This window comes from Perna viridis, chromosome 8 (genome assembly GCF_037379345.1).
Source record: "Perna viridis isolate PV_CMFRI_1.1 ecotype Kerala chromosome 8, ASM3737934v1, whole genome shotgun sequence".
In the NCBI taxonomy this organism is placed as follows: Eukaryota; Metazoa; Mollusca; class Bivalvia; order Mytilida; family Mytilidae; genus Perna; species Perna viridis.
The window spans coordinates 13,167,716-13,183,692 of record NC_142452.1 but is presented as its reverse complement, the minus strand read 5'-3'; the positions used below and the strand labels follow the sequence as shown (position 1 = coordinate 13,183,692).

Sequence of the window (15,977 nt, the reverse complement as noted above, 5' to 3'; positions counted from 1 at the left end):
AGGTCTACTACTAAACTAATTTCTAACACTGCAGACTTCTTTTTTCAAGTTGAACTAGTGTATGTTTTAGTTGGCATTTGAACAAATTCTGGTTGTGTTTGATTTGACATAATGTAAATAAAGTTTTTGATACTTTAATATATGATATAACCATGGCAATTAAGTTTCTTCACATTTCCTCAGATAATGAATAATGGGTGTGATTAGTTCATAACACTTACCTAAAAAAGATAAATTGACATTCTACAAGGAGCATATTATCTACCATAGTCAAGATTGAGATTTTCTCACTGTAAATCATGTCAGCTGATGTAAATTTATAAATTTGGTTATTATGAAACTGATGATAAATTCTCACCATTATGGTATTGGATTATATCTGTATACATGTATCACTTATGCTGACATTATTTTCCACACACAAAAAAAATGAGATGCATATTTTTCATTGTTTTGAAAAGACATATTTACACCTATGGATGCCATTTATTTGGTATTTAACTCGCCTTCAATTGAAAGATTAGTTAGTGACATCACAAAGTAATATTACATTATTTCTCTGATATCAAGAGGCTATTTAGAGGTGAATCTGGGTCTTTCAGAACAGATTGACTTGTTTGAAATCATGTATTGATGGATAAAGTAATGAATACCTATATAAATATTTTCTAGAGTCACCAGGATGTTTTGGTGGAGGAAATAAAAAGAAACAGACAAATAACAAAACCAAGCAACAGAAACCTGATGTTAATCAAAAGTGAGTTTACTGGTTAGCAGAACAGACAAACAAATATACATCACCAGGCTCTCAATAGACAGGAATCAATAATTCAGTTAAGGCATTAATTCTGGCCCATTATCTGTGTACATGGTGCATAAAATGTTCGTTAATAAAATATAACATTCAAGAGACTGTCCATATAGAAACCAGACAGATTGTATGATATAGGTTGCACAAAGTAAATTTAATTACACCATTTTTTTTGGTTCCAATGTATTGTTTAATGCACTATGATGTCAGAGAAAAAGTGTATGAATGACTCATTTATGTGTTATAAGTTCTCTTGATTAGGGGTAAACTAAATTATGTCCTGATCAAGAGTTATTTCCCTTTAAAGTTATTAGTCATTCTGTGTAATTGTATTCATTCTTACCATTGTAGTATATTACACATTGACATTCACTTTTTAGAAAACATGAGGTAGTGATCTCTTACGGATACAAATGTAAAAAAAATATACTACCTACTGCCTGGGTCTTCCATTAGATCCCTCTTCATCATATCTTACAGTGTACATTTTAGGATGTTTTGGATCCCTTACTAATCCTAAACATTGTCATAGTTAATCCCAATCTGCCTTCAATCACATAAGGCAAAAAAAATGTGTCTTCTTTCCTGCTCTTCTACTTATCCTTTTTTTTTGTGCCACCCTAAACATTTTATGGCAATTTGGGCCCAAGCACTGTTCAAGTCAACATTATTTACTCAATGTAAGACATTTTTTTAAATAAAATAATTTCCCTAAATACCTACCCTATTTTTTTTTATCTTGTTTAAGAAAGACTGTTTTACTTAATTGGGCTCTTAGTCAAGAAATGATAGGTATTTGAACATCATGAATCAAGACACATAAATACTTTAGAATACATGTTGTTAATTGTATTTCATCTTAAAGGCATAAATTACTTCCTGCGCAGTATTGACATTGTTTAACAGTGAATTAGACTTTCTGTATGGCTTTTCTTTTTATCAAGTAAAAGTCTATTTAGATGCAGACTTTGATCTTCACTAAAATTCTAAGGCCTATATGACCCGAAAATGTACAGAAACCATTTTGGTCATTTATGAAATTAAACGAAAAATTTAACAAATGTTTACAACTGTGAACATTACATCTGTCCATGTATACTGTATTCACAACTTAAACTTAGCCTTTGATTATATTAAAGTTTACAGGAAGATAATACATCATATGTTCATATGCATGGAGGAAAATAATTAATGTTCAATGTCTGAAAGGAGAGTCAATCTAATTTTAGAGTTATAAATGTTTAAACCCAAAAAGCACAACTCTTCCTGAAATTACTCAGTGGTGTATGGTGATATTTTTTAAATTAAAAATGCCGAAGGATATTGAGATTCTGACTGAAATATGTAATATTCTGGATTTCAGTGGTATTCCCCCTTTACCACCTAGCTGTGGAGAATATCAGGGGTTATGGGGTCTTCCTGTAATCAAAGTATACCTTAGTATATTAGACAATGGGTCCAACCCAGTCACAGTAGAGGCTGCTGCTGGCGCTATACAGAATCTTACTGCTTGTTTCTGGAGTGTAAGTATACTAATAAAGGTGTGATAAACTCAAAGAATAAGGAAGAACTACTGTTGCACCAATTATTTGTTTTCTGGCTTATCAGAACACAAATGCCAAGTCCTTTCAACACTGTTTAATTTCCAATGAAAACTTATGCTTTACTGGGATACAAATTTACTTCCAAGGATTAAAATTTCAGGACCTTTGTAAATTTTAAATATTTAATCATAGGTCCTCATTAGAGATTTGATGTAATGTTTTGAAGGTCTAGGATTTGTGCTTATGAAATTTGAAAGTCCTGGGTCATAAATGGAGATTTACAGACCTTGTATGTGCACTATTTTGAATCCTTTTCTTTGACTAAATTCCATCAACTATGAAAATGTAAACAAACCATAAAAATTGATATTGATAATTATGGAAGGTATTTTAAAATATGCAAAACAGGACTAATAGGATAATTAATTAAAAGAGTAATCAAGGTAACCAAGATTCTACCAAAAATCAAAAGAATGTATTCCAGTGACAAAGACCAGGCATGGAAAACTGACAAACATAACAAAGAACATAAAGTAACTAAAACAATACATATGAAGTAAAAAAGAAAATGAGGAACTCAGACTCCACTAAGAACTGGGAACATGGACCAGGTGCACTGGTTGGGTAAGCGTTTCTGCTTTTTTAGAAACTCCCGCAGAGTTTCTAAAAAAAAAAAGTCAAGTCTGGGGTAGACGAAAGAGGAAAGGAAAACTTCGACATGTTGAACAAATCCGTTTTCATTGTGCATATGGATACACCATAACGATCCATGAGTTCATGATGACAACCATAAAACAACCATAAAAGTGTGAATACCAAAATATGATCATGAAGAACGCCTAGATTTAACAAGTGAACTTGCTCTGCACAGGAGTTAAATCTCCATGTATTCTTGACATAAGTTATGATATTTTGGTTTTTGACAAAAATCTATTGATTATCCTGCATGTGCCTATTATATACATTTTCTTCATTAACTATTGCTGTTTTCAACAATAATTGTTTTTTGTGATGGGCAGGTTGATATTTGTGTTATGATGTTTTTGCGGGAGAGAGTCAGAGATTGAAATAACAGAATTTATTTCACTGTGTGATTTATCACAATTTTTCACACAGAGAACATTCAAGAAATGACTGCTATCTATATAATAAATAAGATGTAACTACATAAGTATTATGAATAAATAAAAAACTGAAGTGCAGATTGTATAATAAATTTGATATCTTTTTCAGTATGCAGAAGATGTGCGGTCTTGGGTGCGGAAAGAAAAGGCATTACCATATTTTGTAGATTTACTGACCCAGGATCGTGATAGTATAGTTTGTCATGTGGCCCTAGCTTTAAGGAACTTGGCCATTGATGAGAAAAATAAAACATTAATAGGTAGGTTCTCCTCAGGCCATTATAGCACTGTGCTTTGCAGCACTATCATTTCTTAGCACAGCGCTATCAGTAATTAATTTTAGTTAGAATGCACTATGGGCACTATGCAATAATTTATGAGGAAGGACATTAGAGCTGTGCTATGCCAGTAAGCACTGTGCTATATAAAAATTACTGGGAGAACACTAAGGTTTTAGAGTATTTTTGATACTTCTAGTAGAATATTCAGTTAGTAATACTGTGGATAGATTTATTTTACCTTTATGATCGTTTATTTTTTTAAATTTTTACTTGAGCATGTTTATGAAGAAGTAAAACTGAAATAAATTGGAAGGTACCAATGATTATTTGACTTTGCCTGGGTTTTATAAAAATATCTCAAGTGAAGAATTTCTTCAAATCTTCAATTTCAAGTGATCCGATTGGTCAAAATTTGAGTTGAAAGTTTTGTGACAAGTCTCAATTTGTGTTTTATATAAAATGTGGCACTGACTTTGTTTATATATTTATAGTTATAAGATTAAGTTTACCTTAGATTTGATGTTATTTCAGGTACTTATGCTATGAATCAGTTGGTGAGTAAGTTACCACAGGAGAGGAGCCCTGACCAAGCCTCAGACCAAACTGTTTCAGCCATCTTAGTTACACTGCTGGAAGTCATCATGGGAAAGGAAGAATTTGCAAAGTACTTTATTTAATCATTTTAAAAACAACTTGTAAAATAATGTTAATTGAAAACTAAATTTCAGATTATTTCTGATAAAAAAAAATTTTCAAAAAAATATTTAGGAAAAATATGAATGACATCTTTGAAGTTCAAATTTAGTCCCTTAAATCTTTTAGAAATTTATCAGTTATGCCTTGAATTCAAACCAAATATAATGTCAAGAATATTAATGGTGTAAAAACCATAACTTAACAAAAATTGTGGGCATGTTGTACATATTAATCTGTGGAGCTATGTCATCACGAAATTCAGTGTACATATTCATCATGATATTAATTGTTTAGGATGAATGCAGTATTTAAAATCACAAATGACATATTTTTTTGTTATTTTATCTTTAAAAATATGACATTGGCCCTATTTTTTGACAAAGGAAACAAATGATAATACTATAATTATGTTATTTATAGGTCTTTAGTTGATGCCGGTGGGCTATCAAAGATCAAATATGTCAAGTTTGTCAATGGAAAGTTTTCAAGAAAAACCAAAGAAAATGCCAAAAAGGTTTGTTTAATATCCCTGTTTTAATTAGAAATAGATTATTTTTATTGAAGATGAATTAGAGTGAAGTGTGAATAAAGTGATTTACCTTAAATTAACAACTGATTGCCTACAAACAAAGTTCTGCTTTTAAAAATTACATACAGTGAGAGTATTATTGTTCATTGGATACCAGTTTATATGGATTTCATGGGATTGGCAAGCCATAGATTTGCTAACCAACAAAAAGGAAAGTTTACATCTATTTGTACCATAAAAACCACAAAAATTGGTAACTACAGGTAAGTATTCTTTAATAGTAATACCGTAAGTCAGATCTTACGTTTGAAAGAATTCAATTTTATTGGATATACTGGGATCCCACTGAATCATGGTAGTTAATTTTTTTTCTTGACTAATGAAAAACTGGCCTCTGGAAAGTTCTGTTTTATTTTGTCTGAAGTTAGTACATTTAATCTATCATTGCATTAAACTTATTTTTCTGATGCGACATCTTTAACAATCAGTAATTGCATGCTAAAATGTGTGGTAAATTTTTGTGCTTGAAAAATGTTCCCATTGTATCACTGTATTGAAAAGAAAATTCTCAAAAATTATTTCTTAAAAAAAATATTGCAATGGCAATTTGTAGGGATGCATTTCAAAAAACAACTTTTCAATGAATCGTGATACTTTTTGATCCAAATTTCATCTTCAATCAACTTGATACCATTATTTGAAAATGGCTGAAAATAATGTAAAATTTTGGAGTTTGTCCTTATTTTTCCTGTCCTTGGGAAAACTGAATAAATTTCGAAAGTTGACTCTTGTTTCAAACCTCAAAAAATAATGTAAATGTGCATTGTTCCATGTTCTAGTTCTTATAATATTTGATACAGAGGGATCTGTGATAAAAGAGTATACATTGTTAATTATTGTCCTGTAATGATATCCATTCTGACTCTTATGATGTGTGTTGTAGATGCTGGATGCCATGTGGGAGTTTAAGAACTTAACCCCATTTTATTCCAGCCACGGTATTGTTGAGAGTGATGTAAAAGCACCATGTGCTCCTGGAAGGTTGGTAGAGATGTCATTATATATGCTGTTCTTTAAATTATTTATGAATTGTTGAAAAGTCTTGGTAGTAGATGAAATTTTATGTTTAATTGAAAGTTGTGATTACAGGATTCAAGAAATATTTACTATTTGCCTGTGTGTGTGTGTGTGTGTGTGTGTGTGTGGTCCTGCAGAGATTTTAGAATTATTTTTTTGTTTGTTGAATATTTAGTGCCTCCTTTATTAGGCTTAGGATTTATTTATGAATGTTCTATTACAGGGAACCAGATAGAACGACTGGTAGTATGACACCATACAACACATTAGGTCGGCACCAAGGTAGTCAAGGTTACGATGACAACACAATATCAGCTGGTAGATTGCCTTCATATAAGCCTGCCATGAACGGACGCATGGATGGTGGTATAGTCCACGGTCATAGTAATCCTGCCATGAATATGGAACCAGGTAGGTAGCATATAGTTAACTATAGATGTGGGGTTATAACTATGAGACAAGGAGGAAATTTAGAATGAAAAACACAAGAAGAAATCATTTTGCTTTCAAGACTAAGTAGGGCCCACTACACTGCAAACTCTTATTCAGGCATTTTTGAAAAGCTAGTATCACATATGTAAAGTAAAGTCTTTTAAATACTGTGAGGGGAAAGAGCAGATAATGAATGATGTCATTGAAAGACATAGTAGCAACTAAAGAATAAAACAAATTCTTATCATATTTAATGATTAAATGTTTAACACATACTGTTATTTACATCCAGAAGGAATATTTAGGATCATCTTTATCACTTCAGAATGTCATTTGATTTTTTACTCTTCTTAAAGAATATATTGATTAAACAGGCATTAATTTGTTCTAGATCACTTACTATTTTTATGAACTAATTTTTTTGTATGGGAGAAAAATGAGCTTTTTACATTTTAGGCAATGTCACGAAAACTCCATTTTATCGTTTTACCACGGCTGGCCATTTATGTTGTACTATTTTACTCCTTGTGATAGCCAGGTTTTAAATATCATAATAAATAGCCAGCCCATGGTAAAACAATGATACTATAAAGTTTTCATGATCTATTTTGATTCTAATGTTGCAAGAAATGACACCCATTATGGGGCAAATACACGGAAAACCTGATCGCAAACCATAGTGGTGCACCGTGTTGAGAAAGATGCCACGTTCCTTGCACGTTAAAGAACCCTGCTGTGGTATTCGATAGGAGGAACCTTTAATTGCGCTCCACCCCAGGAGGCTGAATTGCCCGACCCTACCCATAACTCCCTTTTGTTTTGTTGCAAACAAAATTAGTCAACCCTTTTATTCTTGTGTCCCATCCATTTTTTCTTTTCATCATCATTTCATGTTCATCGCCTGAATATAGCTGAAATATTGCTGTTCAGGCGTTAAACCACAACAATCAATCAATCAATCTTTATTATTTATGTTTCAGAACGATATCATCAACATGGAGGTAGTAGACAGAGAGGGGTAGGTATTAAATATACTCATGAAACAAACCTTGTATATAGGTTGACAAGATTGTCTGAAACATGCTTAGATTTTAAAGAGGATCTTATGCAAACATTCTAAAATTATTTTTAATAAGGATGTACACAGAAATGAGTTTTTTCTGATTTTTGAAATCTTGAATTTACCTTTCTAATTTTTTTTTATGTCCCCCGTGACGGGTCATGAGGGACATGGAAATGCTGGGCATCTGTCCGTTGGGATTCTCCAAACTTTTTTTTGTAATGCTCCTACCAAATAAGTTTGTTTTTGGTATGCAGCCTTATTATAAAGAGTTACAGATTAAGTTTTGACGCTGGTCATGGTTGAATGATTTTTGCTGAAGTTATGGACCTTAGACTTGAAAATTTAAGTGAATTTAAAGTTTTCAGCACTTTTTTTCGGAATTCTTTTTACCAATTGATTTTATCTTTTGTATGTAGTCTTACTATGAGAAGTTACAGATTATGTTCAACTCTGGTTATGGCTGATTGATTTTGAAGTTGATGCCTTGGGACATAAAAAAATTACTTGGAATTTGGTTTTACAAGATTTATTATAAACCTGCTTTAGTGGTCACTGATAAAGAAGGCAGTTTGTTAGTTGAAATGTATCTTTTTACTCCGGGGACATTGAAAAGCAGTTCTTTTATTCACCTTATGTTTTGTTTGTAATGGTTCCCGCCAACTCTTGCATTTTATAGGCTGTATAAAATAGTGTGTGTATACAAGTCTTATATAAATTCATTCTTTAAGTCTATTGCTTATTGAAGATTTCTCCACACATAGGCATTGATATTTTAAACTGGGATACTTTATCCACGTTGTCATTTGTATCCCTGTATTCTCATTGCTCTGTGTAACTTTCTATTCCTTGATTCTCTTTATTGACAGATGGATGAGATCCCAATGACAGATATGAACCCAAGTTATGCTCCAATAGAAGAGCAGCACAACATGAGAAATAAACCTCCAATTGGTGGGGTACCACTCTTTCCTAACCTTCAACCTCCAGTAAGTTTTAAAGAAAGAAAATAAGTATCCAATTGGTGGGGTACCACTCTTTCCTAACCTTCAACCTCCAGTTTGAAGTTTTAAGTAATGACTCTGGCTTAACTGAAAAATTGCTTTCAATCCACTTTTCAATCATCTAATGATATAAAATATTCCATGTGAAATTTCTATGTAGTAATACAGGTAAATGAAAATGACAGAGACATTCACAAGAATCCATTCTGTTTCTCTGTTGTTTTGAATAAGTGGTGCTTGTATTTTCACTATAACTGAATTATATTGTGGAAATTTTAAAGAAATAGAGCAGTTAATGACATGTATCATTGTTTTATGGGTTCATATACAACTATTTTGCATTGTAGAGTCCCCAAGATTATCCTCCTCATCTCCAAGACAGACATGAACCTCAGCCAGGTCATGAACCTCTCTATGCACAGGTGAAAAAGGGACACAAACGTCCAGAGGACGATATGGTCAGTCCTGACAATATTATGTTAGAACCTGGTGGTGCTCCTCAAGGAGGAGCAGATTCATGGGTATAGTGCTAAACTTTGTAAGGGAGATCACTCTAACTGCATTTCTAAACACTAAAAATCTAATGAGATGTATGGAGAATCTGCATGTATATATCAGGGGTCAGGAACAAAGAAAATTCATATCAAATATTGACATTGTGTTTCGATTAATTACATCGATCATGAAGTTGTGTAATATAAATTTTATCTGAACATCATATTTTTTTAATTTATATGATTATATATTCTCCATTATGTTTCTTTTTTGTAAAGAACCCTTGGTTTGTGATAATTTTATACATAATATATCTCTACAGTTGTGGTCGTTTTTAATCTATATATATTTTGTCTCAGAGACGATTTTTAAGAGATCGTAGTTTTAATGAACAGATTTTTAGTAACTTTTACTGGACATGGTTGTTATTTGATGTAGTATAACTGCATCTCATATTTTAATCATTAGGCATTAATACTTTATATCTATTTTTAGATACATCCCATGTTTTCACTCTAAATTGATGCATTATTGGGGTATTTCCTACCTATTTCAAAATTAAAAAAAAAACATATAAGTGTTAAGCCTTAGTATATAATTTTTTTTAACAAGTTCTATTAGCCAATAGGTAGGAAAAACCCAGGTAGTAGCATGAATGATATTACATTATATTTCTATTGAATGGTAATATTTAGTTAGCTAGTATATGGTTGGATGCTTTGATATCCTCTAGCTTTGCAAATGCATATTACATGATGGTATTGAAATGTTAAAAGAGTTTGTTAATTTTTTTCTAACTAGTATAGGAAGCCATCTTTCATTGTTCATGCATGGTGTATCCATAAACTTTAAGGATTATATGTTTTTTAAGTGGTGTATGTAAAACTAAAATAGAAGTATCAGAATTAACAAATTGATTAGGATTAGATCATAGTGTAAATGTAAATTTTCTGTTGGTAAAAAAATCACGTTATAAATTGAACTAAATACTACAGATTTCTTCTATTAGAATTAGCGGATATAATTACTTTTATTTGGATTAATCGTAATCACATGACAGACAGTATTAACAGTGGTGCATTTGGCTCATTCAGATTTTAATCAAAACAGGGTCCTAATATGATCTATACAAGTTGTCACAAATAAACATCGTGTAGGTACTTTTCTTTGTCATCGTGTAGGTACCTTTCTTTGTCATTCATAAGTAACTGTATGATGCTGCTTGATATTTGTTCTTTTTCCTCGTAATATTGATAATCAGTTTAAACATTTATTCAGAATGTTTAGAGCTCCATTTACTTGGAACAATTTACTACAAAATCCTGAACATTGGTACTTTAATCAAATACATTTCTTTTTCAGAAATATTTTTTTGTAATTGATGTCCATTTTCTTTAAAGGTTGTGAATGTTTACATGATTAATATATTTTATTACTGACAGACTAATATTTAATAATGAATGACTAATTGAGACATTTACATTGCTTCATCTCATTCAAGTCAGAATTCTGAGGATTGTAGGCATTACATACTCCCTTTTTACAGCATCAAGTAACATTTTATTTGTTCAATCATGTCTTTAAATTCTGCATAATATAAGCAATGAAATGTCCAGTTTCTATTTTCTTCAGTATATTTTAACCGTCAAATAAAACTGAGATATATTTTCAGGTGTGTACCACAATCATGATAAAAAGTATTTGTAAAGATGACACTATTAGTAAAAATTGTACTTTCTTGGTTTATATTGTATTAAATCCAGATGTTATTTTTTGTAATTGTTAAATTTGTTTATTCATTATGTAAAGCAAAGTTAGTTATTTATTTATCATATTTAACTTTGATGATGGTTTTCTCAAATCTATGGTTGTACACAAAGCAATTCATCTTATATGTTTTGCACACGAATTCCATCAGTTTGTATAAGCTTCATTGCATTAAGATTTAGTTGTGCAATTAATCAGTTTTCAAATCCCCCTTTTTTTTTCATGCACAGGGTTTTGTTTTCAGCAAACAGACATAACATACTAGTTTCTAGATTAATTTTGAATTAATGATGTACTACAGCTTTGAACCAAAATGTGTGACACTGTCAGTTCTGATTTAGTGTCACTGGGAATACATTAAATTGTACAGACTTTACCTGCTGCAATTGCTAACCTGGGTTAAACTCAGCTTTCAGTAATCATGGTTTAAGTTGTTTTAAGTTTTCGTTTAGAACAATTTATCTAAGGTGTTAATAGTAACTTACTCTCACATCTTCCAGGTTGATTAACTACCTTTACATGAACATAAACATTGTTAATATATATACTATGACATTTTATATACACTCATCATGCTTTTGATGTCATTTTGTAGAAATAAACATGAAATAAACTTCTAAACCTGACATAACTTGTGTGATGCCATTTTGGTTGTGTTGCACTCATGTAAATCAGCTTATTGAGTGGTTTATGATTACTTAAGGTGAATGTGATCCAAAGAGAGAGTAGCACCATTGTTAGTCCCTCTGTCATCAACTTCCTGTAGATTTCATTCTACCGTTAGTTCTGTAGTTTTTGGGTTTTTATCCTTCAAGATCAGAATGCCTTATGTCAGTGGTTCATGTCAGGAACTTTCCTTCTGTTTCTGAACCAATACAAAGATTTGTTATTATGGTTGGGTACACATTGCAAAAAAATATAAGCTTTGTAGAGCTTTTATACCTACCCACATAACAAATACACAATTTCATGCAAACACACAGATATACAGATACATATTTTGACACACACAAAATACACATGAATATTAAGATCCAGACATCATACACATATTAACTTCATGCAATAATCAAGTAATACATAAAATAAGCACATTATATTATAAACTAAAACAAAGCATGCTAAATACTTAAAATAAGCAACTGTTTTAATAAATGACTAGAGTAAATAAAAGGTAAAAAGCAGTACTAAAGATATAGCTAACATAGTAATGATCCAAGTAAGTGTGAAAGTACCATTTTTTGTAGGACACAAATTTTTGTGGTTTTCGTGGGTAGGCCAAACCATAAAATTTGGTTCCCAATGAATAAGATATTCCTATTGATGTGTATACTGAAAACTTCAAAATCATGAATTCAAGAATCCACGAACTTTCTTCTTTGATCCACCAATTGGTATCCACAAAATGTACTTTCACAAGAACAAGGTCTGCATCTGCACAAGTTGCATTTTTAGTTATTAATTGAACTCTTGAACAAGGCTGGTTTCTTTCTGACTCATTCCATTATGCAGCTACCCCATGTCTGAATGAATATAACGAAGTTTATAGTTGGCTTAAATAAATAAAATATAGTCCATATATAATTTCTTTTTTTATCAATTAATATCTCTTTAAAATCAGTAAATATGATTCAGGCACTTGTTCTGCTTAATTATAGTCCATCAATTCTGCAGATAATTTAAGATCTAGTCTTTAAATCAAATGAAGGTTTGAATGACCCCATTTTGGTCTTGTTAGATGCTAAGTATAATGCTGTAAGGAAATTAAGTTTTTGCAAAATGTGTCAAGAAGCATTAAACCTAGTTAACACACTTATATCTTTTCAACAATATTTTATAATTTTAACCTGGAAAAATTCAAACAGATGAGGTGTGTGTGTGTGTTTTTTTTTTTTTTTATCTTGTGTACATCTAGAAAATTTCTTCCTTAAGCATAGTTTTTTTAATTCAATTGCAAATTAATTATTGAACAGATTTTAAGAGAAAAAAGATGAAATGATACAGAATTTGTAAACCTTAAGTTGGATACTGTTATAATGATCCATAGCTCATATTTTATACCTTTTAACCCTCCACATTAGGGAGAGAAATATCGATACCTATTGACCCTCCACATTAGCGGGAGACATATCGATACCAATTGACCCTCCACATTAGAGGAAGACATATCAATACCAATTGACCCTCCACATTAGGGGGAGACATCGATACCAATTGACCCTCCACATTAGGGGGAGACATCGATACCTATTGACCCCCCACATTAGGGAGAGACGTATCTATACCTATGATACCTCCATATTAGGAAGGGACATATTGATACCAATTGACCCTCCACATTACGGAGAGATTCCAACAAAATCAAAAAGAAAAAAATTACAACCTTCACATAAAAAATGTTGCATCTGTGGTAGGTTTTTGGTTTAAATTAGTACATTTTGTGTGAAAAATATAAAATAATTGAATTTTTACGTAAAAGATTTTGTTTTATGTAAAATTCTCCTGCATGAGACAGTGTCCCATTTTAGCTCACCAAGCATAGACCATACGTGCTACAAATGTATTACCATCACTCCATCACTTGGCATCCCTCAATGTCATCCTTAATATTTTTTTTCAAACATTCCCTCTAGAACCACAGGACAGAATTCCATGAAAGTTGGCATGATTCTTCCTTAGGATATCCTGCACAGACAATTTACTTGGAATTTTGATGCATCAAAAAACATGGCCACTGTTACTTAAAGTAGGACATAGGGGTCAGGCAGCAATTTTTCACATATACCTCCAAAACTGTTATGTTAAGCCAAATCTGAAGGGGTAGAAGTGTTCAACATGATGAAATCTATCTGTGGGCAAAATGTTTATGAAAATCAGTTATTCCTTTCGAATATTTTCACATAAGCTACTACACATATTTCAATAAAAGTTAGTATGCTTGTTTCTTAAAGGGGCCCCTTGACAAAATGACCACTATACTTGGACGTCCTTACTTTAAATAGTACATAGAGGTCAGACAGCAGTTTTTTGCATTAATCTTCAAAAGTATTAGTTTAGCCAAAATCTTACATGGGTAAGTGTTCAGCATGATTGGATCTATCTGTGGACAAATTTTTGGTAAAATCTATTGACCAATGTTGGCCTTTTTGGATATTTTTTTGCTATTTTTGTGTAACTCTCTTAATTTGGGGCAAGTGTGGACACACTACTAATTTTTGACATCTTAAGCACAGAGATTTATAGTTCATTATACACTCAACAATTGGTTAGGACACAATGTACAAAATTTGAAATTCAAATAAAAATTTTCAAAATTGGAATAAAAATAAACAAGAGGCTCCCAGGTCCCTGAATCAATCACCTGGTTCAATTCTTGCAATCTGAGGGAAATAATCTTCACGGAAACTCCTATACAGAATTAATGGAAAGTTGCTACGATTGTTCCTTATAGCATTTTTATAAATAAAATGGTTTGCATGCTGCAGCTTGATACAACCACAGATGTCAAACCCTGAACAGTTGGGGCATATATGGACACTCCATTCAACTTGATACAGTTTTGAATTTCGATTATGATTAGATATTTGACCCAAAGTGGTCATGTTTAGGATGTTTTTCCAGTGGAAACCAGCAAAAAATCAATCCCAATATTCCTGTGGGGATATGGCACCTTGTCGCACGATGTCAAAGTGATCCAAAAAAATACTTGTTACTGGCCACTTTGTGGCCCTTCATTCTAACATGGCTAAAGTAAAAAAAATCAATCCCAGTCTTTCTTTTGTGGTATGGCACCTTGCAGTAAAATTTATGAGATCCATTCACTTTTATTCAAGTTAAATTTCAATTCTTAACCACAAAAATAAATCCTGGTCTTCCTTTTGTGGTATGGCACCTTGTAATACAATATCAAAGATTCATTCACTAATAAGTTATTGATTGGACATCAGGAAAATTAATGTTTCAGGGCCCTCATTCCAGCCCCTAATGTCTGAAATGTTCACGTCTTTACCCCAAAAGTCAATCCATGTCTGACAATTGTAATATAGAATACTGTGGAACAATATCATAGACATTCCTATGCTTGCACTGGAGATATGAAGATAAATTCTATGAAATGCTTGTTTTTGGCTTCTTTTTGCCAGCTGGGGCTACAAGCCTTAAAATCAAAACCAACCTTCATTTTGTGGTTTGAAACCTTGTTATACTTTTTATAAAGATCAATAAACTTTTAAACTTAAAGTTATCACACAAAATTCAAGTGTCTAAGGACAATGATGACGGTGACATGGACGACAACGACAGCACCAAACCAATATACGACCACAGCTTTACAGTAGTAGTATAAAAACTTATCCAGCCAGGTGAGTGATTCAGACTCTTTAAAGACTTTATTTATTTATAGCAATTGATGTCTTTGGTAACAGTGTAGAAACTCAGAAAATCAGCATAAAAAAGAAGGCAACACAATATGAACTGGATTTCTTCTTTACTGTATAAAAATTAAATGCAACAGTCATACTGCTATGAATATTATACAATAATTAAATATTCTATGTATGATATAGATAAACAATATGTTATGAATTAACAAAAACTTATTTAACATTCCAAGGGCAATCATATAAATTTATAAATGAAAGACATATGAAATGTACATATAAAAACTAGCTCCACATACAAATACCTATTAAATTACAGATAACAGAATTTTTTATCAAAATCTAAAAGACTTTTTTTCCAAGATCAAAAGAACTTTTGATTTCACAATGTAGAATTTAGACTTTCATTTGTTTTTTGCTTTTTTTTTTCTTTTTGGGTTTTTTTTTTTATGATAAAAGCTTTTAAGAGTTGACAAATAGCATGAAATAAAGGAAACTAGATTTAACCAAAATATACGCTTATGGACTAATGCCTGTCATTTGTAATTTCAGGAAAACATGTCAGTAATACACATGCAAAATATATTTTACACAGTACATGTCAATGTATGTGAAGCATTTAGCATTACATAGAAAATTCTGATCAGAAGAAAAAACAGCACAAATTGACAAATACTTCAAGGACAGGCTAATGTAATAAGATTTATCTTTAAGACATTATTATGTCAAACTCTGTTTAATACAGTTATTGCTACTTCAAATAAAATGTATCACATAC

At 31.6% G+C, this 15,977-nt stretch overlaps 1 protein-coding gene across 7 annotated transcripts in view; it reads left to right on the top strand.

The window, feature by feature from the left end:
* The window catches only part of LOC148609402 (uncharacterized), a 48,215-nt gene extending 36,764 nt beyond the window's left edge, over window positions 1-11,451 (top strand). For all 7 annotated transcript variants that reach the window (XM_088542021.1, XM_088542018.1, XM_088542022.1 and 4 more), the window contains 10 exons: window positions 673-757; window positions 2,175-2,334; window positions 3,589-3,739; window positions 4,292-4,424; window positions 4,877-4,970; window positions 5,929-6,026; window positions 6,286-6,473; window positions 7,475-7,512; window positions 8,424-8,543; window positions 8,906-11,451. In XM_088542021.1, coding sequence (XP_088398147.1) covers window positions 673-757; window positions 2,175-2,334; window positions 3,589-3,739; window positions 4,292-4,424; window positions 4,877-4,970; window positions 5,929-6,026; window positions 6,286-6,473; window positions 7,475-7,512; window positions 8,424-8,543; window positions 8,906-9,085 — 1,247 coding nt within the window. In that variant the 3' untranslated portion in view covers window positions 9,086-11,451. The remainder of the gene's footprint in view (window positions 1-672; window positions 758-2,174; window positions 2,335-3,588; window positions 3,740-4,291; window positions 4,425-4,876; window positions 4,971-5,928; window positions 6,027-6,285; window positions 6,474-7,474; window positions 7,513-8,423; window positions 8,544-8,905) is intronic.
* Window positions 11,452-15,977: the final 4,526 nt, after the last annotated feature.